The sequence below is a fragment of the Brachypodium distachyon genome, chromosome 2 (assembly GCF_000005505.3).
Source record: "Brachypodium distachyon strain Bd21 chromosome 2, Brachypodium_distachyon_v3.0, whole genome shotgun sequence".
Taxonomy (NCBI): Eukaryota; Viridiplantae; Streptophyta; class Magnoliopsida; order Poales; family Poaceae; genus Brachypodium; species Brachypodium distachyon.
In genome coordinates, this window is record NC_016132.3 from 52607098 (window position 1) to 52632960 (window position 25863).

Genomic DNA, 25863 nt, shown 5'->3' on the forward strand with positions numbered 1-25863 from the left:
ACCCATCAGAAGCCATGCCGACCCTATTTATCCGCCTCCCCCCCTCCTCCCGCCTCCCGCAAAAACAACAACTGCACGTACTACGTCTCCTTCCGCACATCGTTGGCGCCTACCTTCCTCATCTTGCTACACCTTCGGCAAGTTATTTCTCTTCCCCTACCCCCTCCCCCTCCTTTTTCTTCCTTGTGTCACTTCTTCTACTTCCCCGGTCTTGACACTTCTACTCCTCCTATTCGAGTATTGTATGGTCAAGAGTCATTCGCTCATGGTCAAGTGTTCCTTCTTTTTGTTCCTTGCATTGTTTCTTCGATCTTCACTCATGACTCGACGCATCTCACCTTTCCGTTTGAGCATTGCGCAATCATCCAGTCATTGGTCGAACCTAAATTTCTCATCTCAGTAAAAACGCGGTGTTGTGTAAACCAAACATGAAATTATGGAATTTGCCCCTTGCGAAAATGTTTTTGTTACGATAAAAATAATTATTGTGGGTGGTTCTATTGCCTATATTCACAGCACCCGTTCCAAAGATCATGATATGCCTCCATGACCTTGTAAATATTTCGCTGATATGGTCAAGATTTTTCATAGCTAAAAAGATTTTTTTTTACGATTTACTGCTACTCTCAATTGAGGGGGAATATTAATTCACATTAATTTAGTATATCGTTCTCATAGGCATTTAATGCTCGCAGAGATTTGCCCATTGATTAGCATTTTTACGGAGTGCATCAAAGTAGAAAGAGGAGATTACGATCGTGGCGTGGGGTCGCGTACGCTAAAAACGAATTCGAAGAATGGCGAACTCCTATAAGCTAACACGTATATACGCCCATACATTGTATGTGCATGCTAACATGCATACCAGATGCATATTGTTTATTACGGACTAGCATTGGCTGATGTGCTTCAGGATAGCCAGCACTACGAAACTGTGAGCCGGTGACGTTCATGACGAAGCTATAGGAGACTGATGCTGCACGCGCGAGGCGACGGAACCGAAAGGATTAAGATGGTGCAAGTACGTCGTTGACACGGGTACCATACCAAGCAACGGTGCTAAGGTCCTGCTGGCACTGCACCGGCAACGTGGACGAAACGAGCATAGCGCCTGTCCCCGATGGTGCCTGGTATGGATGGCCACGAGCCCACGAGCATCGGGCTCCCGGTTGGATCCAAAAGAGGAGAAACATGAGCGACGTGCGTGTGCTTGGGCCGGCCCAATTCGGTTTTTTTACCATTCATTTCCTTTTCCGTTTACATAAAAAATAGCCTTTTTCTTTTGATTCATTTATTTCTTGATTCAAATATTTTCATTTCTTCCTTTTCATTTTTTCTACTCCCTCCGTTCCATAATTCTTGTCCAAATCTTACATGTACCTAGACACTTTTTAGGAATAGGTACATCCATTCTTGATCAAATTTGAGACAAGAATTATGAAACGGAAAGAGTAGCAAATACATTAACATTTTTCTGGAGCATAGGGTTTTAATAAATATAAACGAACCACCATGCTTTACTGAAGAAGCATGTCATGAATGGTTAGTCTAACTAGACCTTGGGTTTACAATCATATCAAATTGCACCGGTGGCGTTCGCTTCTACATACTACCTCCCTTGCCGCTCGTGTGTTCCTTCTTTGGAAATAGATGCTAATTTATTTATTTTTGAAAGATGATGCTACTCTCTCCAATCCATAAGAAGTGTGTGCTAACTTAGTACAAAATGAGCGACATTTTTTATGAATCGAAAGGAGTAGTTCTTTTTTATTAAAGCAACATCTTGCACTGTAATTTGAACCATGCAAAGTTCTTTCCTTAAGATAGTAACAACTCGAGAGCAATGTAATTAATCATTCATGTACGTTAACAACGTTCTGATTTCTCTACTTAACTGAAAAAGGCAGTACCCAGTGTAATTAACCAATGTATTCAAACATGTAAAAGAGGGAATGGAGATGTACAACAAATGTACATTAAATCAAGTAAACAACCACAAGAGAACCGAACCCTGGTCACCACTAACATTTAGAGAAACTTAATTTTTTTTTCATCAATCATAGACCGGCCACCATTTGAACTACCGATATTTCCACCACCCGAACTCTTCAAGTCAATCAAATCACTGAATAAATTATCAAGTATGTAGTAAGGTTTGCTTGCAGCTGCTGAAGAATCCTTCGGTTGTTGATTACCAATCATCTGAGTTTGAGGCATGGTTAGGCCATCGCCTGTTGGCAAACCCACATAACGGTACTGTTGTGTTGGTTGGGAGGCTGAAGGGGAGGTATATGAAGTTGGGGGAGCTGCATGGGTGGCTGCTGACACAGCAGAAGCGACAAGAGGGACTTGTTCTTGGTAAGCAGGCGGCTGGAAAGGATTAGAATTGACAGTTGAAGGTGTAGCCCATGGCGGCACTGGATAGCCGGTTGCATATACTGGGGGTTGAGATGGATATGCTCTACTTTGTGCCCAAGGTGCAACATAGTTGCTATTCTGTGGAGTATATCCCTCGTTTACTGAGTATGGCTGGTTGTTCGACGGATATTGAGGCACACCAGTATAGTTATGCTGCCCATCTGTAACTGTGGGTTGATGAAACTCATTTCCATTCCATGCTGACGAGTCTGCACAAGTTTCATCAGTAGGGCTGCACAAGGTGAGGCTTAAAAGGTCGATCATATCCTGCTCTTTTGTTTGAGTATTACTGACAGGAACTGGGTCAAGAGGAACCAATGCATTGCTTGCGACAGAAGATGCCGATTCTGAACTTGCCATATCAATAGGTACAAGGGCAAGGTCCTCAGCACTTGATGATGTCTCATCGCTACTTATGACAGATTTGTTTTTTCTGCAAATGAATAAAGTGCGAAGCTTACTATTTGTGAAGGAGAGTGCAGCTAGCATACTATGGACATACCTTTGTGCCAGCCGAGCAAACTCATCCTCCTCGTTATTGAGAATGACATTTTGTTCAATGGGAGGTGCAGATGGTTTTGATGATGGATCCTCCTGAGGAGACTCAGCTGCCTCTCTCACAGGAGCTTCAACTGCCAAATGAGTACCAGAAGCGATGGCATCATATTTTGACAGTACATTCTGCAGGCGATCATTTATTTCAAGCCCTTGCTTTAGTAGCTGCTCGTTCCTAGACAATGTATACGAAGATATCAAACACAACACTTTAAGCTAATTGCAGTGTCATGATATATGATGTACAGCAAAGCTACAGCAAGGAGTGAACATGAGAGAACAAAGGGAATCATACAAGATCACTGAAGACTTGAAGTACAAGGAGCAAAGGGCAGCGAGCCAGTAATATTTACATAACAGATTATGATAACATTACCCTGTCGAGCTGACAAACTGCATGAGCTTTTGTTGATTTGAGCGACATTTGCTCACAAGATCAGTGATGATTTCATCTTTAACAGCCTGGGTCCAAAATAAATTTAAGAGGTCATTTATCATCTTGAACTAGAACAAAATCAACAAATTTAGAGGAGAGAGCTTTCTACCTTTAGATCTGATGGGTTCAAAGCATGCACCATATCATTCAGTAGTTCCGTCACATTTCGAATATTATTCAAGTCCCCTAGACTGCATAGAAAAAGGGGAAAATATTTAAGTTGTGAAACAGGGTAACTGGGTGATAATTGAACAAGTCAAATGAGTCCAATGGACTACGAAAAAGAGCATCACCTCAGAGTATCGACATCAGAGGACATTCTGTCATTCAAACTTGCTGCACCATACCTGGGTGAACCATAGTTTTGAGAACTGTGTGTTGCGGGAGGAGTAAGTATTGGTGGGGCATCTACGGGATGTCTTGGGAACACTACACCTGTCCTCTGTAACAAAATTTCAGTCAACAAAGATGATTACTTTCAAAGGATTAATTTCTAAGGAAAAAAAATCTTGGCTTAACCACATGAACCACATGTGCTAAGCACATGACATGATTCTGACATCATGTCCAGTTAGAACAGTACATAGATGATGGCACTTGACAGAAAAGATATTCTACTTCCCAGGGAACAAATAGAGATTAGTTGCATACCTTTACTTCAAGATATGCCCAGTGATATTGCGGGTATTTACCTCCAGGTCCACCAAATGCTTCTTGCCAGGAGTCCAAAAGTAATAATACCTTATCCCTTACTTGCATATCATTCTGAAAAGGGAATTCCAACAGACAAAACAATTGTAATGTATTTAACACAAGTACAGACTGGAAATGGATCTTTCACAAAATAAATACACCACATCATCCATATGATTTTAGTGCAAATGCTAGTCATTTAGTGGTAACTAGCATAGTACCCGTGCACTGCTACGGAGTAAAAAAATATATGTTTAAATGGAACGGTGTGCTATTATTTAAGATTATATAATCCACATTCATTCCCCATCGATAATTTGTGCAAGTGACGCAAATAAAATGAATTGATATACCCGGAGGTGACGGACTGTCGCCACCAATTGAGTCTTTTATAGAAGTAAAGATAAAGATAAAGATATTCAGAGGTAAAATGGTAGACAATGGTGCCTCAACTCAATTAGACAAAAAACTGTAAAAGTGAAAATGGTGGGTGAGATATTCTTTATTGCTGCACAGGACTTGATTGAAACAAACCATCATATGCATGGCATAGGAAAAGGTGGATTCAGGTAAGCTACATAATATTGAAACAGGACTTGATCGAGACAAACCATGACTAGGTTAAGTAATCTGGGATGATTACCCTAGTACTCTACACTGGTATTTGAGAACTAGTGAGACAAACTACAATGAGTAAAACAGCAGAATATTATTGTACCGACAAGGTTCTGCTTCAGACCAGTACTGCATAGACATAATACAATGCCATTGAGTACTATTCAGGCAAAACAATTGGCTTAAGAACAATACTTTAAGCACAGTTTTAGGAAAGCTTAAGCGCAAGTAAAAGTAAGGAGGGAAGTAAAGAAACCTTCTTTTGGATTATTTTAACCATTTCTTGCAGAACATGCTGTTCAGCAACTTCAAACTGAACATATTCACCACAATTCTTCATCATTGTCTCCAACAACTGCGACAATTTGGAAACTAATATGAACAAGATCACTAGTATCTCAAAATCTTAGTGCACACAGAACAATATACTCCTATGATCTATCACATGCTAACATTTTCATAAGAGAAGTAACAACATTTGCATTGCATTCAAACTTAAATGGTAACTGATGTAACAAAAGGAATAGTGTGCTAAAAATGAATTTAGAGTGGCTGCGCATCATGGGCTCATGGTAATGGCACAATAGAAAGCATACCAGCAAAGCATAGTATTGAACCTTCGGATCCTTGTTTCGCAACCGTTTCTTCACTGCCTTTACTGCATCCTTTGTTTGCCTGATTAAGGTGTTTACAAATTAGCATCATAAGCAGACAACTATTTAGACTAGGGAAAAGAGTAAAATTGTTTAAGTTTGATATTATTAGTGGAATACAAATGTTCACCTGTCACCTAATATAAATGAAGAGGTGTAAATATGTTTCCAGTTAAAAAATCTTCCAGGAAGAAATGGCTAAACCAGATGAAGGTACGATTGCAAAGCCCCATAATACATTAAAAAAATGATATCTCAAGCTGCTTATGTCCGTAACACAATTTTAATAGCATAGGAGCACAGAGGTCTTTTTAGAAATGCAGCCAAGTGGGTGCAAGGCAGCTTGCGCTGGTCGTTTTGTTGTTTACTATTTTGGGAGTGCTATGCATGTGGCATAGAACATTTTGCTGGTCGTTGCCTTGGGCTTTTCCCTTTCTTTGAGCTCCTTTGGGTCTTGTTTTTGTTGCGTTTGTTTGCACTTGCGCTTTCTTCTTAATTGAAATGACACGCCGCTCGGCGTGTTCGAGAAAAAAAAAACCAAGGCATTTATAACAATTTTCTTTCTTCTTAATGAATTGGCAAAGCTCCTGCCAGTTATCTCAACAAAGAACAGTAACTACCAATATCTACGACGCAAGGCGGATAAAGTTGGCATAATGAATGTTGGTAACACGTTTGTCTTTACCATGACCAGAAATTCACCCATGCTTTGTTTCCATCACCAGTAGGATTGACTGTAAGAAGTTCGCAGTAACATCGATCTAAGTATTGCCGCCTTGCCTATGGCCCTTAATGATTTTTCTCACTTCGTTTGCGTTCTTAGTATATTCCCCGCAAGCAAGTGCACTTCATGACTAAACGTTTTAAAATGCATCCGTTTCGTCACTGAAAGAATTTCATCCTGCACCAGGGCTCAAAACCATCTTCATTCCCCTTCAAATATGCATACCGAAATAGCTTCTTCCTAAATGCCAAAATCGCCCACAATTTTTGCCAAAACAGAAAGCAATCGAACCAGTCAACGCCCGCTAAAGGCTACTACTCCACACTAATTTCTAAGCAAAAGGCAAAATTTCCAAACTCCACACCTAATTTCGCACGAAGGAACAGAAGAGGGGGTTAAGGCTTGATCACCAGACATCGGCGTTGATGACGTCGCAGATTTCGAGGTTGACGGCCCAGTCGGGGCCCAGTAGCAGGTGACTCGTTGCCTTCTCCACCCGCACCGCTGCCTGCCGCGCCGGCGCCGCCGCTGCGGCCGCGACAGCTCCCGCCGGGTACATCGCCGGAGGGCTAGGGTTCCCGCGGCCCCCCCGAGGAAACCAGCAACAGCTATACCGCTGGTGCCGTTATTAGCTAAGGGGATTTGTTGTGAGAAATCTTGTTGGTTGTCCGTTTCCTTCTTTTGACGACGACGGCGAGCGGAGCAGAACAAGGCGTGGCTTAACAAAAAGGCGTAATACTTATCTGTCAACCTCTCGTGATTAGCCCGTCTCGGCGTTACTCTTTGCGTCAAAAATAAAGAAAAGCCTGACTTATCACTCATGGGCCCTATCCCCACGTAGCAGGCCGAGGTCAGAGGAATGGAGTTGAGCAGGAAGCTTTTGGTCAACGCGTCAAACTTTTTCTCCCTTCAGGAAGAGGAAGCAACCGCCCTGCCATTTTGAAGCATCATGCTTACCAGCTTACCATCTACCGAGGCTGTATAAAACGATCAAAACTAATTTTTCCGTGGCTGAAGTGAAAATATATGTGAGCTTCGTTTCGTCATTGCCAATGTTGTACCTAAGTAAAAAGTTATTAAATCCCTACTGCTGACAGACAGGATAGTATTGAGACCGACCCAACCCCTACACTCCTACGTACTGGCATTGCGTGTTCCCGTCCCTTGTTTATGTAGGAGTATCATAAAGAGCTAACCACTTCACGTTCACAGTGGCAGCATCGAAAGATCGCCCGTGCTAAAATCCAAGTCGCTTAATTTCCGGACGGAGGTAGTAATTTTTTGTGTGCAAACAGCACTTGGGAATATGATTAGTACAAACTGGTCAAGCGGTCAGGAACAAATGCAGAAACTGTTCCCCGCAAAAAGAAAGCAAAAAACTGAAGAAGAAACTGTTGCTTCGGAGGAAAAGAGAAGATTATTTCTCCAATTTCCGTGCGTGCCTCGCTCCATAGCAGAGCATAGTCGTCGTATCTGCTTCTGACAAAACGCATTTATCCTCGATATTTTATATTTTATACACAGTAACGAATCCCCGATTTGTATACAACAAATGGCCGGCCACAACTTGTTAAACAGACAGCATAGCGCCTCATGAGCCAATCTCCCTGACCTAAAGCAGAGGAAACATTACAGACTTGCAGGAGCAGCATATGTTACTGGCTTTACTGCTGCTGAGGTACAAACAGTAACATGATTTCGATTTTATCTAAACTTCACATGCTAGCTAACCGCGATGTACATCAAACCCCTTTGGCTTGGGCGCCCCTGACGGAGCTCATGATGTTGGAGGCAATGGCGACGCTGCTCGTGATCACTGCCAGAGTGATCATCGTCGCCGCCAATGTCTTGTCCTTTCTCTTTGCTATTCCGTGGGCATCCCTGAAAACAAATTCGAGGTGTTAGATTTTTTTGTCTAGCGAGCATGGACGAAGGAGATCGACGTGTTCTCTGAAAGTACTGTAACAAGCGCTTAATTGCGCACCTTAGAACAATGGCGCCGGGGAAGATCAGCGAGATGCAGACGGCGAAGGTGGAGCCCGTGTACTCGAAGAGCGTCCAGATGCTGGGGATGGCGATGGCGAGCGCGTAGAGCGCGGCCATGAGCGCGGCCGTGAGCGACACGAAGCGGCGCGTGTCGGCGGCCAGCGGGCGGCGGCCCGGGAAGAGGAGCTCGTCGACATTGACCCGGAGCGAGTAGTGGAGGAGCGGGAAGACGAGCACGAGGTGCAGCGCGTAGCTGAGCCTGGCCGCGTCGTTGAGCGCCTGCGGGACGCCGGAGCCGGAGCTGCTGTCGAAGTTGGCGAGCACGTCCGGCATGGTGGCGTCCCCGAAGAGGAGGAAGCCGAAGAAGCCCACCGCCGCGTAGATGACGGAGCAGAGCACCAGCGAGATGCGCGTCGCCGCCTTCATGTCCGACGTCTTGCTCAGCTCCGCCCGGATCGGGTGCACTGCGTTGCGCCAAAGCCACGCCATGTCAATAACGCAGAACCCATGAGTTTTAAGCGTGTCGTGCATGAATGTATTGCACGGGAAATTAAGCTAGGATCGATGTGATAGGTACCGTTGAAGTGGAAGGTGAAGGCGACGACGATAACGGGGACGGCGGTGAAGAGCTCGAACGGGGAGGAGAGGCGGGAGAAGTCCGGGAGCATCCGCGGCACCTTGGCGGTGCCGCTGAAGAGCGCGTACAGCGCGATCCCCATGCTGATGAGCATGAACACCGCGGCCAGAAGGATCGACACGGCCGATGTGAACCTCAGTGAATCTGCAAACATTTACTACCAATTAAGTTTGTGCATCCCAACCGTTGGAAACAGGGAAGCAATGGGTTAAGCAAAGATGCAGCACGTGGTGTGTGTCCTTCGCTAGCAAATGTCAGTCTCATGATCTAGTCGTAGTATGGTCGATTGGCTTGGCTAATCATCAAGCCATTTCTTACGCGTCAGTCGATCTCGTACCGTTACTCGTTTTGGGCTTGGGATGAAGCTTAACGATGTATGCGTTTGGTTGGTCCGAATGGGGAGCAGAGGAGAGCACAGGCTTACATACCCACACGCTTCCGGAGCACAAGAGGCAGGAGAATCACGGCGGCTGCCACCAGCACGGCCTCCCTGCCAGTCCACAAGTGCGGCCCGAACCACTCCGTCAGCACCCCGGCGTGCACCTCCCCGCCGCTCGCGGGGCCGGACATCACGTCCCCTGCAAGAACACCCTCCCCAGTCCCCATCCTCAATTAGGATCACACTCATCTCATATTCCCATGGCACGCTCGTGCAGCAGCACCTCTCGTGTGGGGGTTATTACCGATGATGATGAGGTAGACGGTGAGGGTCCCGACGCAGTTGAAGGCGACGAAGACGTTGAGCAGCGCGGCGCCGGCCCGGCCGAACGAGCCGCCCATCAGCGCCGCGTACGACGTCGTCGCCAGCGACCCCGCGCGGGTGTACCGGAGCATGAACTCCACGGCCGCGTTGGCGAGGAGCGCGACGCCGACGATGAGCGCCACCGCGGGCGCCACGCCCAGCACGCGCATGGACGCCGGGATCGACATGATCCCGGCGCCCACCACGCTCGTCGACACGTTGAACACCGCGCCCAGCACCGACGCGCCCCCGGCGCCGGCAGGTGGCGGTTCAGCGTCTCCTACGACGGCGTGTTCCGGCAGCAACAGGGGCGCTTCCGCTGCCTCGCCGCCCACGCCGGCCGTGACGAGTCCCCGTGAGTTCTTGGACGCCATGGTTGATGTGACGCGCGGGAGAAGAGGGTTGCTAATTTTGTGCGGGACTGCGGGTTTGCTCTCTAGTCTGCAGTACTCGGCGGCGACTCGACAGCGTCAAAGAGAGGTGAGAAAACGGCGGGATGACTGTGCCGAGAGATAAGAGCCGAGTCAGATGATTGAACGGAGGAGCTCCACACACGGCTTGATTATCGGTGCGTGGCTGAGTTGTGGACCTGTCTGTGCACGGCCCTACGTACAAGAAGGGAGATGGTGGCCGCGCAATCGTGCTTCTTCTTATTTAAAGCCATTACCTAGCTGTCCTGGACCCTCTTTCGTTTAAAAAACCTTCATCTATCTGCCGCGATGCAACGTGTTAAGCGTGGAGTATCTTTTCTTCTGTAGTGGAACTGTGGAAGTGATCTACGGGCTGACGTCGATAAATTATCGTGGCGCCAGTGCCGTGCGAATCATGAAAACAGCAGCCGGAACCAAATGCTATGCTTGGGAGCAGAATGACGAAATTGTGCGGGGAGTACTGTGGAGTGTTGGATCTTTAATGAATGGTTAACTGTTAGTTGTACAGAGGTAAGAGTATTTATTTTTAATCATGCCATAACAATTAACAAGAAAAACCACTAGCAAGCCTCCAAAGGAAAAGGAACACATTTTCTTACGGGTGTGCTTTTATCTGGAGTGCCTGCTTTTTAAGTAAAGTTTTAAAACTCAGTCGATGCATCTGATTTGTTGGATTAAGATCTAGATGCCAAACCCACTCCTTCCTCTCCCACGTGCGGCCATTGGATTAAGGTCCAACAGCCAAGCAAACGGTCATCTTTTCCTTAACAAAATCCTTTTCTTATTGACGTTGCACATTTTTATAACGAAGATGCTTCATCGCCAATTGTGCAAGTACATGAGCGGCGCAAGGAGGAGCGTGGTATAAGGAAAGAGATGGGGGGAAGAGGAAAGATAAGGAGGGACAAGGGAATGAAGAGAATGTGGTGTTTGCCGACAATCAAGCGCGGCGACAGGCTACCATCGAGCAAGTAACCGAGATCCCTAGGGCATGGTGGAAGGACCGGTCGAGGCGTTGTGGGCCCCAACTTAACACTTATCGGGCATGGAGAAAGGAGAGGTGGCAACGGTGGAAAATGGTGAAAAGGATGGCGAAGAGTGTGGTGGTCGAGGGAGGTTGAGTGGACGTGCGGACAAGCGATATCTTGTAACTTTTACTTTTTCAAAACAAATGTTTGTAGCACGAAAAATGCGCACCTACGATTGGATTTTATGTTAACAGGCAATTGCACCACAAAAGACACACCCAAGATTTGGAAAGAATCTGCGAGAAGAATGACTAGATGCTCACTGACAACCAAAGGGTTGCCAATAGTTTGACATGGCTGACTTTGGTTCAAAAGAAAAACACACCCTATGTACCTTGGCGAGGTGCTGTGGATCCCCGAGACATTTCGAGCACCACTCCAAACATATGTTGTCAAACTCACAAGTGACAACTCATAAGTGGCTTACTCTTTTAAGAACTTCGAATGAGATCCCAGTCGGCCAGTCGCACATGCATGGAAGATCATATCGTTCCAGCTCAAATCTAAATGGATTCAGATCTGCTCGCCAATTCACTAATCTGTCAGGTCTCATGGGTGTCCACGAAGCTAGTACCAACTACTACTCCAGCATATATTGCCAAAAACAAATGAAAATAATAATGTAGCCAGGATTGCAGTGCTGTACTCCATTTAATTGGATGGGAACTCACCGACGCGGCGGAGGAGCACGAGCGGCAGCAGAACGACGACGGCCGTGACCAGTATCACGAACTCCCTCCCCGTCCACCACTGCGCGCCGAACAACTCCCGAAGCACTCCGGCGTGCTCGTCTCCTGCCCCTGCGCTCCCTGACAACACATCCCCTGCAGCAAAGAACCAGAATTCTCAGCGCGATTAGGCGGACCGCCGCCGGCGACGGATAACTCAGAGTAATAACTAATTAATGCGCGGTCAGGAACCAATCAAATACCAAATTAAGCACCAGCTTACCGATGATGATGAGGTAGACGACGAGGGTGCCGGTGGTGGTGAAGGCGATGAAGACGTTGAGCGCGGCGGCTCCCGCGCGGCCGAACGCGTCGCCCATGATCGCCGCGTACGAGGGCGCGCCGCCGCTCGTGGTGGTCGCCCAGCCCGTGTACCGCAGCATGAACTCCACGGAGACGTCGGAGAGCACGGCGACGGCCACGATGAGGACGAGCGCCGGGAGCACACCCAGGACCCGCATTGCCGCCGGGATCGACATGATGCCGGCGCCGATGATGCTCGTCGACAGGTTGAACACCGCGCCGGACACCGACGCCCCGGATGCGTGCCCGCCGGAGAACTCAGGGAGCAGCGGCTCGTCCGCCCCGCCGGTGCCGCCCGCAGCTTGCTTGCCCATGATGCTAGCTCACCGGCGGCGGTCTCGCTTATTCGTTTTCCGGGTGTTTTCGGGCGTGTCACGTGTGGATGGCGTTCGTCGGATCTCGGAAGCGCTTAAATCAGTAGTACTCTGCTGTAACGTGTTCAGCCGGGGAATTACTTTTGTACCCTTGCGTGGTGAGCATGACTTAGGGGAAAAGCGGAAGTTGGTAGGGGGTGTAGCACGGTAATTCGGTGCGTGAGCTAGCTGTGCAACTCAACTTGGACAGGCAGAGGAGGTTTGAGGCTGCTGTACTTAGACGCGAATGTGGCCCGGGTTCATGTTTTGCGAATGATACGGCGAAGCTGGACCCGTTTTGCAGCAGCCCTGGCCAGCAGCATTTGAACCTGAAGACCCACTGAAATAATTGGCATTTCTGTTGGACGTTTATGGCAGGCAGCAAATACCACTCTGTCGTAACACGACTCTCCTTTTAAACCATTGGATCGACGCGTATGCAGTTTGGGCAATCAAACTTAAAACTGTGTGCTTGCGTGAGATCTTTAATGGAGAATGCTTGGATGAGCTCTTACCCAAAGATTTGGAGTTAATATTTTTTGTCTTTTGTTAATTTTCTATTTGTGTGTGTTCTCGTCATCTAATTTAGCAACTTTATGTCCTGAACTTATCAGATGTAGTACCTGAATCAAAATCGTTTCCACCCTTGTGTTCACTTTGACAAGATCTTCACTCTGGTTTTTCCCCCTACTATTGCATTTTTTACTGGTTTCTAGTGCATTATATATTTTCGGTTGCTATTTTGCACTACTTTCTACTGGTGGAAATCTACTATTCCCTCCGATTTATAATAATGTAACTTTATACTAGATTCTTGAGTAACTTTGTACTAAATCACTGACACTTATTATGAATCGGAGGAAGTACATTTTTCACAAGTTCCTATTGCATTTCTCTACTTTTTTTCTTCAGTACTTTTCCGAGTCTTGCATTTTTTACTATGGGTATGTTTTTCACTGGATCGTACAGAATTTTCCCTACTGAGTCTGAGCATTACTTCTTTCTGCAGTTGTTGGTAGCTATTTTTAAGCAGAAACAAAATACTCCCTCTGTCCCATAATTTTTGGCTAGTTGCAACGAATAATAGTGAGCGGAAGAGCTTCTCTTGGGATGTTTACCCATTTTTTGCCTGATAAACGTTTGCCGACGATGCTCCCCAGATAATTCTATTTTGAGGTAATTACACTGGCAATACGTAAACTTGAGACACGCGAGCAATTTCATACAACAACTTACAAAATGGGGTCAGGTGGTCCAAAACTTGCTAATCAGGCGATTAGTGCCCAGATTAGTCCAAATTAGGCACGCTGGATGCCACGGTGGACAATGACGTGTCATGTAATTTTGCGTTTTAGTCCTCCCACCCGAATTTGTCTTCAGCGTACATACTGGCGATGTAAAATATGCAAAAAAGCCCTCTGTTCATTCTGCAATTCGTTTTCTTTACCGTACCCCTCGTAAAGTCTCTTCATCTGCTTCTTCTCTACACGAACGCTTCAGCTTCTTCTCTCTCATATTTCCCATATCTAGAAGTCTACTCCCTCCGTTCCGGTTTATGGGGGCCCCACGCATCCCTAGGTTGAGGATTTAACTAATGTAATATGAGTTTCATATTACAAAAATCATACCATTAGAAACTTCAAATGTTTTATTTTCTAATGGTATAATTTTCATGATATAAAAATCATTTTACATAGTTAGATCTTTAACCTAGGGATGCGTTGGGGCCCCATATACCGGAACGGAGGTAGTACTCCTCGCCGGCAGCCATCGCTCTGCGGTAGCCAAGACCACCACCACCGTGATCATACAGGAGAATCGTGGTGGGATGAAGGAGAAGTGCGGGGGGTTTCGTAAAAACTTAAACAAAATGAGGAGTTTTTTGTAAAGCAACCAAACCCCTAAGAGCGTGACTTGGCACGCTGGCAGGACATGTGGCGGCTCCGGAAGGCATCTGACAAAAAATGAATCCACATAGCAAGTTTTGACCACTTGGCCCCATTTTTCGGAGTATGAAATTGCTCACGCGCCTCAAGTTTATGTACTGGTGGTGTAACTACCTCTTCTATTTACTGTTGCTTTCGCTCTGCACTGTTACATAGTGTCCAATCTTGAATTTGTAAGCGTGGCAGCACGAACAACAGAAATCAAGCTTATCTTTTATTTTTAGAGGACGCGTTTTTTAGGCTGCTTAACCGTAATAGTCTTCTCAAATCGTCATGAAGTCGAGATTTATTTTTATTTTTTGACAGAGAGAATCATGAACTCTAAAGATAATCACACCTTTGACGGAAAAATTAATGTATGAAACTCGATTCTGTTTTTTTTGGGAATGCAAAGATGCATTAACTTGTGGACGAAGCTTGATCGCTCGCCACAAGAGAAATTACAGCAGCATGAGGGCCATCGACATGCAAGTCGGTGCCCGCAGAGAGGTTACGGCCAACAGAGGCCAAACTGTGTGCTACAGAGTTACAGCTCCTACCACAACAATCAACTTGGAAATCAGAAAAAAGAGAGGCCAGGAGCTCCTTGGTTTCTTCAATCACCATAGAAATAAGAGACTTGTCAGTGGTCGATGAGAGCAGAGTTGCCTTGAGGATCAAAGAGTCAGTTTCCAGCACAATTCTCTGGATGCCCAGCTCGATTGCCATCTTCACGCCTTGATTAGCAGCCAGAGCTTCAGACTGAAGAGCACTCAGCAAATGAGTTCGATTCCCAGCCCCGCACGCCACCACATCTCCATTGCAGTCTTGCAGAACAGCACCCCAGCCTCCACTGTTAGAATCCACAATAAAGGATCCATCGGAGTTAATTTTAATCCACCCCATCTTAGGTTTTTGCCACTTTGTTAAGAGTCTGCTGCTTCTGCTGTTGGTTTTCTCCGAAGTTTCCAAAAAGGAGCCGGTTTGATTTCTGACAGAGAAAATAAGGTCTTCGACAGGGCGCAAGGACTCGCCATCCCGCACTTTATTTCTTTGCAGCCACAAGTTCCACAATAGGAAGGCAACCAGGGCAAGCTTACCATAATTCATATTCAGAAGGATCTCAAAAACATCATGGGCATTGGTTTTCGTACTGAACACAAGCCTCTCTTCCTCCAGACCAAGACCTCTCCACAACTGTCTCACTTGCTTACACTTGAACAGCAGATGGCCTGTGTCTTCAAACTTGCAACTACAGAACAAACAATTAGAATCGATGTCCATGCCTCTATATCTCAGGTTCATTCTCATTGCAATCGTGTTATGGGCCAGCCTCCAAAGAAAATGTTTGATCTTGTTAGGGACGCAAGAATTCCAGAGCTTATTCCAAAAAATCTGACCCCCCCGGCTCGCTAGCATAGCCGCCACCCCCATTAGTGCTCTCTTTTTCTTCGTTGGCAGCAGTTAAGTGGTAAGCGGATTTTACAGAAAAGAGCCCTTTTGGATCAGGATGCCATGCCACTACATCACTGAAGGCAAGGTGGATTGGAATTTTAAGAATCAAGTCAGCATCCTCCTCCTAAAACACATGCCTGATGAGATGTTCATCCCAAACTCCACACGCGGGTCAATCAGATCAGACACCAAGGACGAATAATTAGAATTACCTCTCGGCGTAATTGGTTTCCTAGTGCTGTCTCTCGGAATCCATGGGTCCTCCCAGATTTTTATAGTTCGACCATCTCCCACGCACCAAATCATGCCCAATTTCAGAGTATGAATCCCTTTCAAAATGCTTCTCCAAGTATATGAAATGCCCGTAGTTGGTGTCGCCTCCAAAACATCGCAACTAGGGAAATATCTGGCTTTGAGGATTCTAGCACAAAGGGAATAGGGATTCTGGACAAGGCGCCAACCCTGTTTTGCGAGCATGCTCAGGTTAAAAGCATGGACATCTCTAAACCCGAGCCCACCTTCCATCTTGCATTTCTTCAGCTTCTTCCAGCTTAGCCAGTGTGCATGGAATTGTCCTTGTCCTGTTGGTTCCACCAGTAGCGGCATATCATAGTTGAGATTTGATCGCACATGCCTTTGGAGATGTCAAAACAGCTCATAGTATAAGTTGGGATCGCCTGCGCCACTGCCTTGATCATGATCTCTTTCCCAGCCCTAGAGAGCAATTTTTCTTTCCATCCCTGAATTTTAGCCAAAACCCTGTCCTTAATGAAATTAAACACCCTGGTCTTCGACTTCCCCACATGAACGGGCATGCCCAGGTAGCGGTCGCTTGTAGTCTCATGATGGATGGAAAGGGTGTTCATAACAGCCCCCTTATCTGCGGCATTGGTATTAGGACTGAACATGATAGCCGATTTATCATTGTTAATCACTTGGCCTGAGAAGCACTCATACACCTGAAGCGCTGCTTTTAAGGCCCTTGCATCTCCTTCGTTCGCCCGACACAATATAAGGGAGTCGTCTGCAAAAAACAGATGTGAGATATGCGGGGCAGCGGCGCATATTTTGATGCCCTGAATAAGATCATCACTCTCAGCCTTGAACAGCAGTGCCGAGAGTCCTTCCGCACAAAGGAGAAAGAGGTAGGGGGAGATAGGATCTCCCTGCCTCAAACCCCTCCCAGGGACAACTTCACTAGTGAGATCCCCATTAACTTTCACGCGATAGCTGACCGAGCCCACATACTCCATTATCAATTTCACAAATGTGTCACAAAAGCCAAGTTTCAGCATCATTGCCCTTAGGAATCTCCATTCAACCCGGTCATACGCTTTACTCATATCGAGCTTGATAGCTACATAGCCCTCTTTACCTTTCCTCCTTTTTCTCAAGAAATGGGACATTTCATAAGAAATCAGGACGTTATCCGTTATGAGCCTTCCAGGAACAAAGGCGCTTTGGGATTCAGAAATAATGTTCGGAAGGATGAGCTTCAAGCGCTTCGCAATCATCTTGACGATGATCTTGTAGATGACATTGCAAAGGCTGATCGGCCGCAGATCTTTGATATTGCTCGGCTTCTTCACTTTTGGAATAAGCGCAATGATAGTATCATTCCAACCCTTGGGGATTTGACCACCATTCATAACACTCAACACCTCACAAGTAACTTTCCCCCCCACAATATCCCAGAAGTTCTTGTAGAAAATGGCACACATCCCGTCAGGGCCGGGAGCCTTCATGTCCCCAATAGAGAAAATCGCATCTCTCACGTCCTTCTCAGTATATGAGGTACACAAAAAAGAGTTCATCTCAACAGTAACTCTAGTCTCAACTGTCTCCAAAATCGCTTCTGCTTGGCCATTATTTATGGAACGAAACAGATTGTTGAAATAGCTAACCATGACCTCCTTCTTCTCCTCCTCCTCGACAGCCCAGCCCCCTCCCTCTTTCTGAAGCTTGCCGATAGTATTATTTCTGCACCTCTCTTTGACTCTTGCATGGAAGTACGCTATGTTTCGGTCCCCCATTTTAAGCCAATCAGTGTGAGATCTTTGTCTCCAAAAAGTGTCCGTCTCTTCTTCCAGCTTATCGACCTTACGTCTTAACAACCCATCTTGGCTCACATGATAAGCATTTAAGTTTCTTCTGCGACATTTCTCTAAGTCAGCTTTAGCCTTGATCGGCCTTTTCTCAAGGTCACCGAGGACATCTCGATCCCAGGACCTTAAATCTCTTGCCACCTTGCTAAGAGTCGCCAAAACTGAGGACCCACTCATCACGGCTGCATCTTCCCATGCCTTCTCCACAATCCCCCTACAATCATTCTCCGCAAGACATCTTGCTTCAAATTTGAAATTGCCCGACATGCCCTTCCACCTTTCTCTCTTAACTCCCTCTTCAGTATTGATGATCACCGGTCTGTGATCGGAGTGGCTTCCGTCTAGGGTTCCCAACAATCCAAGAGAAACGAAATCCACAAAGAAAACAAGGGGAATCAACTTTTTGACTTGGTGAAACCCTAGAGCAAGATCTCCTCCTCCAATTCTCAAAGAATCAAGAGTTATGAGTGGCTAGGGAGGGAGATCTTGAAGATTTAAGCTTGAGCTGTTCTTGAGATGAGTTGGGGTCTTCTTGGCTTCTTGCTTGGTTATATGGCTCGTTGGGGACGAAAGGGTATATAAGTGGATTCCCAAAAAACGAGCCGTTAGGCATAGGTCGGGGTAGGCCGGAACTTCCGGCTGACCGAAAGTTCCGGATATTCACCGAAAGTTCCGCAAATTCCTCCGAGACTAACAGAGAGCACCCGGAGGTTCGGACGGAGGTTCACCCGGAACTTCCGCCGCCTGGAATCCTGAAATGCCAGAAACACCTTTTGAAAACAGTTTTCGACTCACACCTTTTTGGGTAGGCTTTTTAGTGGGTGCAATTTGGTGTACATGTGTACGTGAAATTGATTCACCCATTACCTTCCCTTATGGATCCCCTCTTAATAGTACGGATGTCCTACGACTCAAAACAACCGAAAAAACCGCTAAACACCGCTACGCTTCTTTCCTTTTTAGGGGTCCATAGTTCATCTTGTGTCGAGTTCATTATAAAACCTGAAATACTTAGCACAAGATAAGATAACAAAACACGTTGTCATCACCACCAAAAATACTTAGGAGAGAAATGCCCTTTCAATCTTCCCATTTTTGGTGAATGATGACAACACAAAGATTTGCATAACGAATAAACAATTAAAACTAGAAGCATGGAATATAAAGTATAGACGGGCTCCCCCTAGATGTATGCACTAATTTGATTTGCTTGACATGCAAAGAGCCCATACACTAGGATCAACACTTCTCTTAGATTTTATAAACCAATAACTCAATTGCAAAGGATTAAACGTATTTCACTAAAAGCTTTATAAAGATATGTAGGATTCATTCATAAAGAAGATATAGATCATACCTCCACAAGGCATAACAATTTTGAATGAAACCTACAGTGACTTATCCAACAAGATATCGAGCAAGGCTTCCAAGAGGCATAAAGGGTTAGATAAGTCAAAACCAATTGAGCATATACCTTTTGCAATGAGATCTTGTGATGGAGCACATATCTAAGGGCACAAAAATATCACATCTCCACACAAGATTAGTAAGACTTGAGATAAGCATTAAATTCATATCTAGAACAAATAATCCATCACATAAAGCTATTACATCACACAAAGTTATCAAGTCTTACACAAACCACGAATTTGAATTTAAATAGTTCAACAAACTAGATAAGTAGCACAAGCACCTAAAAAATCCATGAATAAGAACGAGCTTGTGACTAAACCATGCAAATCCCCGAGGCCCTAAACTCTCCCTCACAACTACACTCTCCCCCTTTGGCATCAAGACACCAAAAAGGGAAGAATCGTCCCAAGAGAGAAGCAACCAAATCACTCGGAGAAATCATCATCAGTGTCTTCTTCCTCATCCTCGTCTTCACTACCCTCGGCAGCAGGTACTTCATCTTCATCATCATCCTCATCTTCTTCATCACCACGCACTGGAGAAGGAAGATGACCATCATTGCGGTTCCAATATCCATGGGTGCTCCTCCAACTCTCAAAGTTCTCAACATCGGACACATGAGAGCTAGGGAAGTCCAAATGATTCAAAATGCGCTCTTGACGACGAAGAATGCGATGATTAACTTGCTCAACCTTGTACAACTTCCTCTCATTGGATTGTTGCATGTAAAATATCTTCCTTAGCATGCCCTTCCAACCACCTTACTTGCTAGAACCACGAGTGTGAGAGGAGGGTTCCAAACCCAAATCTGAAGGAATATCCTTATCCTTCTCAATGTCAACGGGGGCTTGAAAGTTGTTCGAGGTGGTGGAAGGTGTCTCTTCTTCTTCAGTTGCTTGGAGGGGTGAACCACAAAGTCTACATCATGCATGAGAGGTGCCTTGGCAAGAATAAGCTTCATGATGTACGGGGCATAGGGAGGCACTCTCCTATGAAGAATAGCAAAATATAGCTCATGCCATAAGTAGTCCATCACATCCAAAGGTGTATCTCAATTCTTTCTCTTATGTGTTTCCAACATGAGATTGACACCAAAACCATGTATCTCATCCGAGTTACCCATCTTACAAGCAATGGTTTCTCTGTAGATGCGTTGCAAGATGTCATAGGTTGGCTTTAGAAATTTGGTTCCTCCAAGAGTTACTCTTCCTTCCATGTATAGTGGCTTTAAAACCTTCTTGCCAGCAGCATCATTGTCATGGGGGCGAAAGCCTGAAGGGGTGCAATGTCCAGCATTCTCATATCCAAGGAGGCTCACAAACTCGGCCCATGTGGCAGTGCAAAACTGGCTCCTCGACATCCATGAAACACGGCGAATGTTCTGGTCATCTAGATCTTCTTGAAGCACCGTGGCATAAAACTGAGCCACAAGAATCTCATCATAGGCTTGATTGAAGGTCATGATAGGAAACAAATTGAGCTTCTCACAAAGAAAATGTGCTTCTCTAAAGTACTTCTTGTCGGCTTGCATAGCTTCAACATAGATAGAACACTGACGAACAACTTTGGTCTTGGGAGGCAAATATATCTCTTTAAAGATACGAATCTGAAAGTTGGTATGGAAGTGATGGTTGCTATCCTTGAGATCTGAATCCTGCTCCTTCAAATAAGGATTAATGAACCTCTCATCCGCAAACACTTGCTCGGGCCAATGCTTGATAGGAAACTTGCTGGGCTGAGCTTTGGAAGTGGACTTTCGGCGAGAGGACTTGGACTTGGCGAGGTCTAGCTGCTCACGCTCGCGTTCTTTCATCACAATCTCTGCCCTCTTCTTTGTGTAAGCTTCTTGGGAGAAGGAGGAACTATCGAATCCTTGCCCCTCTCTTGACGAGAACTAGTACTCCCTGTGAACAGAAAAGTGATACGAGGGACAATAGGTAAGTGCTCAGGATTGTAGAAGTAAAGAATCGATTAATTGGAGCCGAGGCTAAACAGAAAAATTGTCTAGGGACCGGAAGTTCCGGCTAAAACCCGGAAGTTCCGCCCGACCAGAAGTTCCGGGGTCCCGCAGAAACGGGACGAACCCTAACTTCCAATCCCTCAACAATCAAGCCATACAACCTCAAATATGGTGGCCTAGTCCATGCATTCTACACAACAAAGGAATTCCACCAAGAAATTTGCCCTAATTTCTCACATTCATCCAAGGATTCAAACAAACCCTAGAAGGAGAGAAAAAAGGATTATTTGATTTCACCATGGTGGAGATCGAAGAGAAATGCGTCCTTGATGCAGATCCGAAGAGAGGAACTGGATCTTCCGGTTGAATCCAAAGAGATTGAGACTTCCTTGGAGCTAGAGAGAGGGGGGGGGGTCGGGCTGGAGTGGGGAATAGAACTCCCACCCGGTCGGCCCCCTTCACTTAACAGGAAAAACTCTTCACCGGAAGTTCCGGGCAAGCCGGAAGTTCCGCCCGGGAGCCGGAAGTTCCGGCAAACCCAGACACAGACAATGGATTCAAAGTGGGAACTTTTGAGCATATAGAATAGATGGTTTTCAGATAAGATGGCTTAGGTAGATCACACAAAGTTGGAATTATATTATGGCATTATACACTCAATTTGCAAGAAGCAAAGTCAAAATACCAAATATGAGTGCATTTTCATAGATACATAATATGTCATATTTGACTATATAAAGATTTGCAATGAATTAAAAGAACCAACCTTACAAAAGTGAGGGCGGTGGCCTAGGCCAACATATTTGAGTATGTATGAGCTTGACACCACGAATATAGATTCTTGGGCTCAAGACTCGAAACTCACATTGAAACTCAATGTATGAAATTAATGTTAGCATAGTAAAAGTAGCATTTGCCCATGAATTGAGCTATGCTCCTCCTACATCCATGCGCACATCCAAACTAAACAAATGTTAACCGTGGGTACGGGTGCAAGTTTATCAAACCACAACACTAGAATCTAAGATATTTAGCTCATGCATTAACTTCCGAAATCTTGCTTCATCAAGAGGCTTCGTGAAAATATCCGCTAGTTGCATACCGGTGGCAACATAAGAGAGATCAATATCACCACGGGCCACGTGCTCTCGAATGAAATGATGGCGAATCTCAATATGCTTTGTCTTGCTATGTTGCACGGGGTTGTGGGCTATCTTAATTGCACTCTCGTTGTCACATAAAAGAGGCACACTTTCACAAGTGATTCCATAGTCCAACAATGTTTGCCTCATCCATAATAATTGTGCACAACAACTTGCGGCGGCAATATACCCGGCTTCCATCATGGAGAGAGACACACAATTTTGCTTCTTAGAAGACCAACTCATCAAAGACCTACCAAGAAATTGGCACGTCCCGGAAGTTGACTTCCTATCAACTTTGTCTCCCATCCAATCCGAATCCGAATATCCCATGAGCTTGAAACTTGATCCTTTAGGATATCATAAACCAAAGTTTGGGGTATGAACCGAATATCTAAGGGTTACCAACAATCCAAGAGAAACGAAATCCACAAAGAAAACAAGGGAAATCAACTTTTTGACTTGGTGAAAACCTAGAGCAAGATCTTCTCCTCCAATTCTCAAAGAATCAAGAGTTATGAGTGGCTAGGGAGGGAGATCTTGAAGATTTAAGCTTGAGGTGTTCTTGAGATGAGTTGGGGTCTTCTTGGCTGCTTGCTTGGTTATATGGCTCGACGAAGGGGTATATAAGTGGGTTCTCAAAAAACGAGCCGTTAGGCACAGGTCGGGGTAGGCCGGAACTTCCGCTGACCGGAAGTTCCGCAAATTCCTCCGGGACTAACAGAGAGCACCCGGAGGTTCGGGCGGAAGTTCGCCCGAAACTTCCGCCACCTGGAATCCTGAAATGCCAGAAACACCTTCTGAAAACAGTTTTCGACTCACACCTTTTTGGGTAGGCTGTTTAGTGGGTGCAATTTGGTGTAGATGTGTACGTGAAATTGATTCACCCATTAACTCCCCTTGTGGATCCCCTCTTAATAGTACGGATGTCCTACGACTCAAAACAACCGAAAAAGCCGCTAAACACCGCTACGCTTCTTTTCTTTTTAGGGGTCCACAATTCATCTCGTGTCGAGTTTTTTATAAAACCTGAAATACTTAGCACAAGATAAGATAACAAAACACGTTGTCATCACCACCAAAAGTACTTAGGGGAGAAATGCCCTTTCAGCGAGGATCCCCATTATGGACAGCGGAGTTAGAAAAATGGGCACACCATCTACTGTTGGCCACCGCACGGTCCAGCCGTTGTCTGATATAATCTTCCTTTGTTTTGCTGTTGTTGCGCCAAGTAAATCTGTCCCCCTCAAAGCCCAAGTCATGCAACCCACACTGCTCCAGGGCGACCTTGAATTGTTCCATCTTTTGTTGACTCTTCGGTCTCCCACCCTCCTTCTCATGCGAGAACAAAATTTCATTGAAACCGCCAGCGCACAACCATGGCCGGTCCAGCTGAATATTCAACTCCCTCATCAGCCTCCAAATCACATGCTTCTTATCAGAGTTGGATTCTCCATACACACCTGTGAAACGCCACACAAAACCACTAGATTCAGTCACCTCAACGTCGATGTGGTGCCTAGAATAATTATGCAGCACCACATCAACATCACTACGCCAAAACAGGGCTACACCCCTGCCCTCGGTCTCGTCGCAATCTCGAGCCAAGAGATTTGGCAGCCCGAGCATCCAACGAAATCTCTCAAGCTTGCTCTTCACCAATCTAGTTTCGCTCAAGAACACCATGTCCGGATTCTCTGACTTCTGGAGCACCAGAAGTCCACGAACTGCCGGGCGATTGCCCAATCCCCGGTAGTTCCAGCTCACAATCTTCATTGGTCAAGGTGGGGCTGTCCCGACAGCCCCACAAAGATGATTAAGTTGTTGCCTGGTGAGATGATCGGCTCTAGTAGGAACGGGCCTTTTTCAGTTCTCCTTCGTCCACCTCCATAGAATCCAGGCCCCTCTTTCCTCCTAGCACAGGTGCAACTCCACTTGTTGAGGCCCTCTCCGTCGCCAGCTTCCTTTTCACCTTTTTCCCGTTCTGGACTTGTTTTTGTTCTGCCTGAGCCACAACCTTTGAAGTCTCAGTAAGAGATGTTTTCTTCAAAAAAATTATCTTCATAGCCTGCTAATTCAGAGCTACCCGCAAATGTCCCTCCTGACGCCGACACCTCAAATTGCATTTCAGTGTTCTTCGCTTGCCTGGTTGTGATTAGGCGGCAGTAATTTCAGCGGACTAGTGACTTTCTTTTCCTCTCTTGCTTTCTCCTTACTCCCAAGATCTCCTGTCTCTGGTTGTTTCCTCCAAGAACCTGAGCGGCTACCAGATAGGGAACCACTCCAAAAACTATTTTTTCACCCATCGCCTGATCGTGATCTCGCCTGCTCTCCCCCCTTCTTTTTCAACGCCTCCACTCTCAGCCATCTCCCCCAGCCTATTTCCTCCCCATCCTTCACCTTGATGCTGCATTCTCAATTGTTGTGGCCCAGAATACCGCAAGAGTAGCAGAAATCCGGAAGGTGTTCATATTCAATGCGACAAAAGTGATCCTTCTTCTTTTTCTTCTTCTCCTCAGTTAGCACCTGGTCACCTCTCGCAGCATCGGCCAACTCGTCTTTGTCCTCCCTCACCTCATCCTCCACTTCCAAAGAGACTCCACGCATTAGGGGGACAGACCTGCTGATCTTCACCTTAATTCTCAGAAAACCGCCAATAGCTGACCCAGACTCGTCCCTGCCAATTTCCTGCACTTCCCCAATTAAGCCTCCTATAGTAACACCAGCTTCCCTGTCCATCATCCCTAAAGGCACATCAAAAACTCTCACCCAAATCGGGAATTTCTCAAACGCATACTCCTTAATGGTCTTCGTCGGAACAAATCTTCTAGGACCAGCAAGTCATTGTTGAAGTTCCATGGCCCCCCTTCCAGTGCCTTTCTCTTCCCCACTACCTGAGAGAAAGTGAACAGGAACGTGTTGTCCCCAAGGGCCTTGCAAGTCACTCCTTTCCTTGGGCGCCAAATCCATCCCACAGTTTGTTCCAGCGCTTCCGCCAGGGCCGGGTGCTCGGAGAACAGCTTCCCCACCGCTAGGGGGGCAGAATCAACCTTCCCAGTGGGCCGGCTGATAGCAAACTTCACGCTTTTCCTCTCCGCCTCCGACAGTTCAGCGAGCGCAGCAGCCCCTCAACCCCTTCCACCTCCATTATTCACTACGGGAGACTCGGAAACCAGGTGTATTACGACCGCACGCCCGAGCAACGCGCAGAAGGCAGAGGAGAGTGGCTACCTAAACCGGAATCTGGATCTGGATCTGCAGCCAGAGGACCCTGCCCGGGGGACGAGCAGAGGAGAACAGGGGCGGAAAAGAACCTGCAGAGGAGCTATACAGAGGGAGCTGAACGGGAAAGAAGAAGCCCGAACAAAAACGGCCCCCCAAAATAGTAAATCGGCGGTGAGAGAGCGAGCCGAGCTGAGTCGCCTGTGCCTACGCATGTATGGACCGTCACGTTAGGGACGGACAGTTCGCTTACGAAACTCGATTCTCAAAGTAAAAACACAACGAAACTGGATACACGACAGCCCATACGAACTTTTGGATGCTAGGCCCATGTTTGGG

General features: G+C 46.2%; 2 protein-coding genes across 5 annotated transcripts; both read right to left on the bottom strand.

Annotated features, from left to right (window-relative positions):
• Positions 1–1834: 1834 nt before the first annotated feature.
• Positions 1835–6766, bottom strand: LOC100844965 (TOM1-like protein 6). Its single transcript, XM_003564462.4, has 9 exons — positions 6505–6766; positions 5314–5392; positions 4974–5072; positions 4061–4174; positions 3703–3851; positions 3519–3600; positions 3350–3435; positions 2921–3148; positions 1835–2851 (listed from the first exon to the last, which is right to left on the bottom strand). Exons 1-9 carry the CDS (start codon positions 6651–6653, stop codon positions 2029–2031), a joined length of 1809 nt encoding a protein of 602 aa, XP_003564510.1. The 5' UTR covers positions 6654–6766; the 3' UTR covers positions 1835–2028.
• An 802-nt stretch (positions 6767–7568) lies between these two features.
• Positions 7569–12342, bottom strand: LOC100840415 (amino acid transporter AVT6C). 4 transcript variants are annotated; one of them, XM_024459857.1, is made up of 5 exons: positions 11870–12342; positions 9146–9295; positions 8658–8861; positions 8079–8544; positions 7569–7975 (listed from the first exon to the last, which is right to left on the bottom strand). In XM_024459857.1, exons 1-5 carry the CDS (start codon positions 12261–12263, stop codon positions 7837–7839), a joined length of 1353 nt encoding a protein of 450 aa, XP_024315625.1. In that variant the 5' UTR covers positions 12264–12342; the 3' UTR covers positions 7569–7836. The 4 variants fall into 4 exon arrangements, with proteins under 4 accessions (XP_024315625.1, XP_010232500.1, XP_010232499.1 ...); XM_010234198.3 differs by lacking the exon at positions 9146–9295 and adding an exon at positions 11590–11742; XM_010234197.3 differs by lacking the exon at positions 11870–12342 and adding an exon at positions 9401–11552.
• Positions 12343–25863: the final 13521 nt, after the last annotated feature.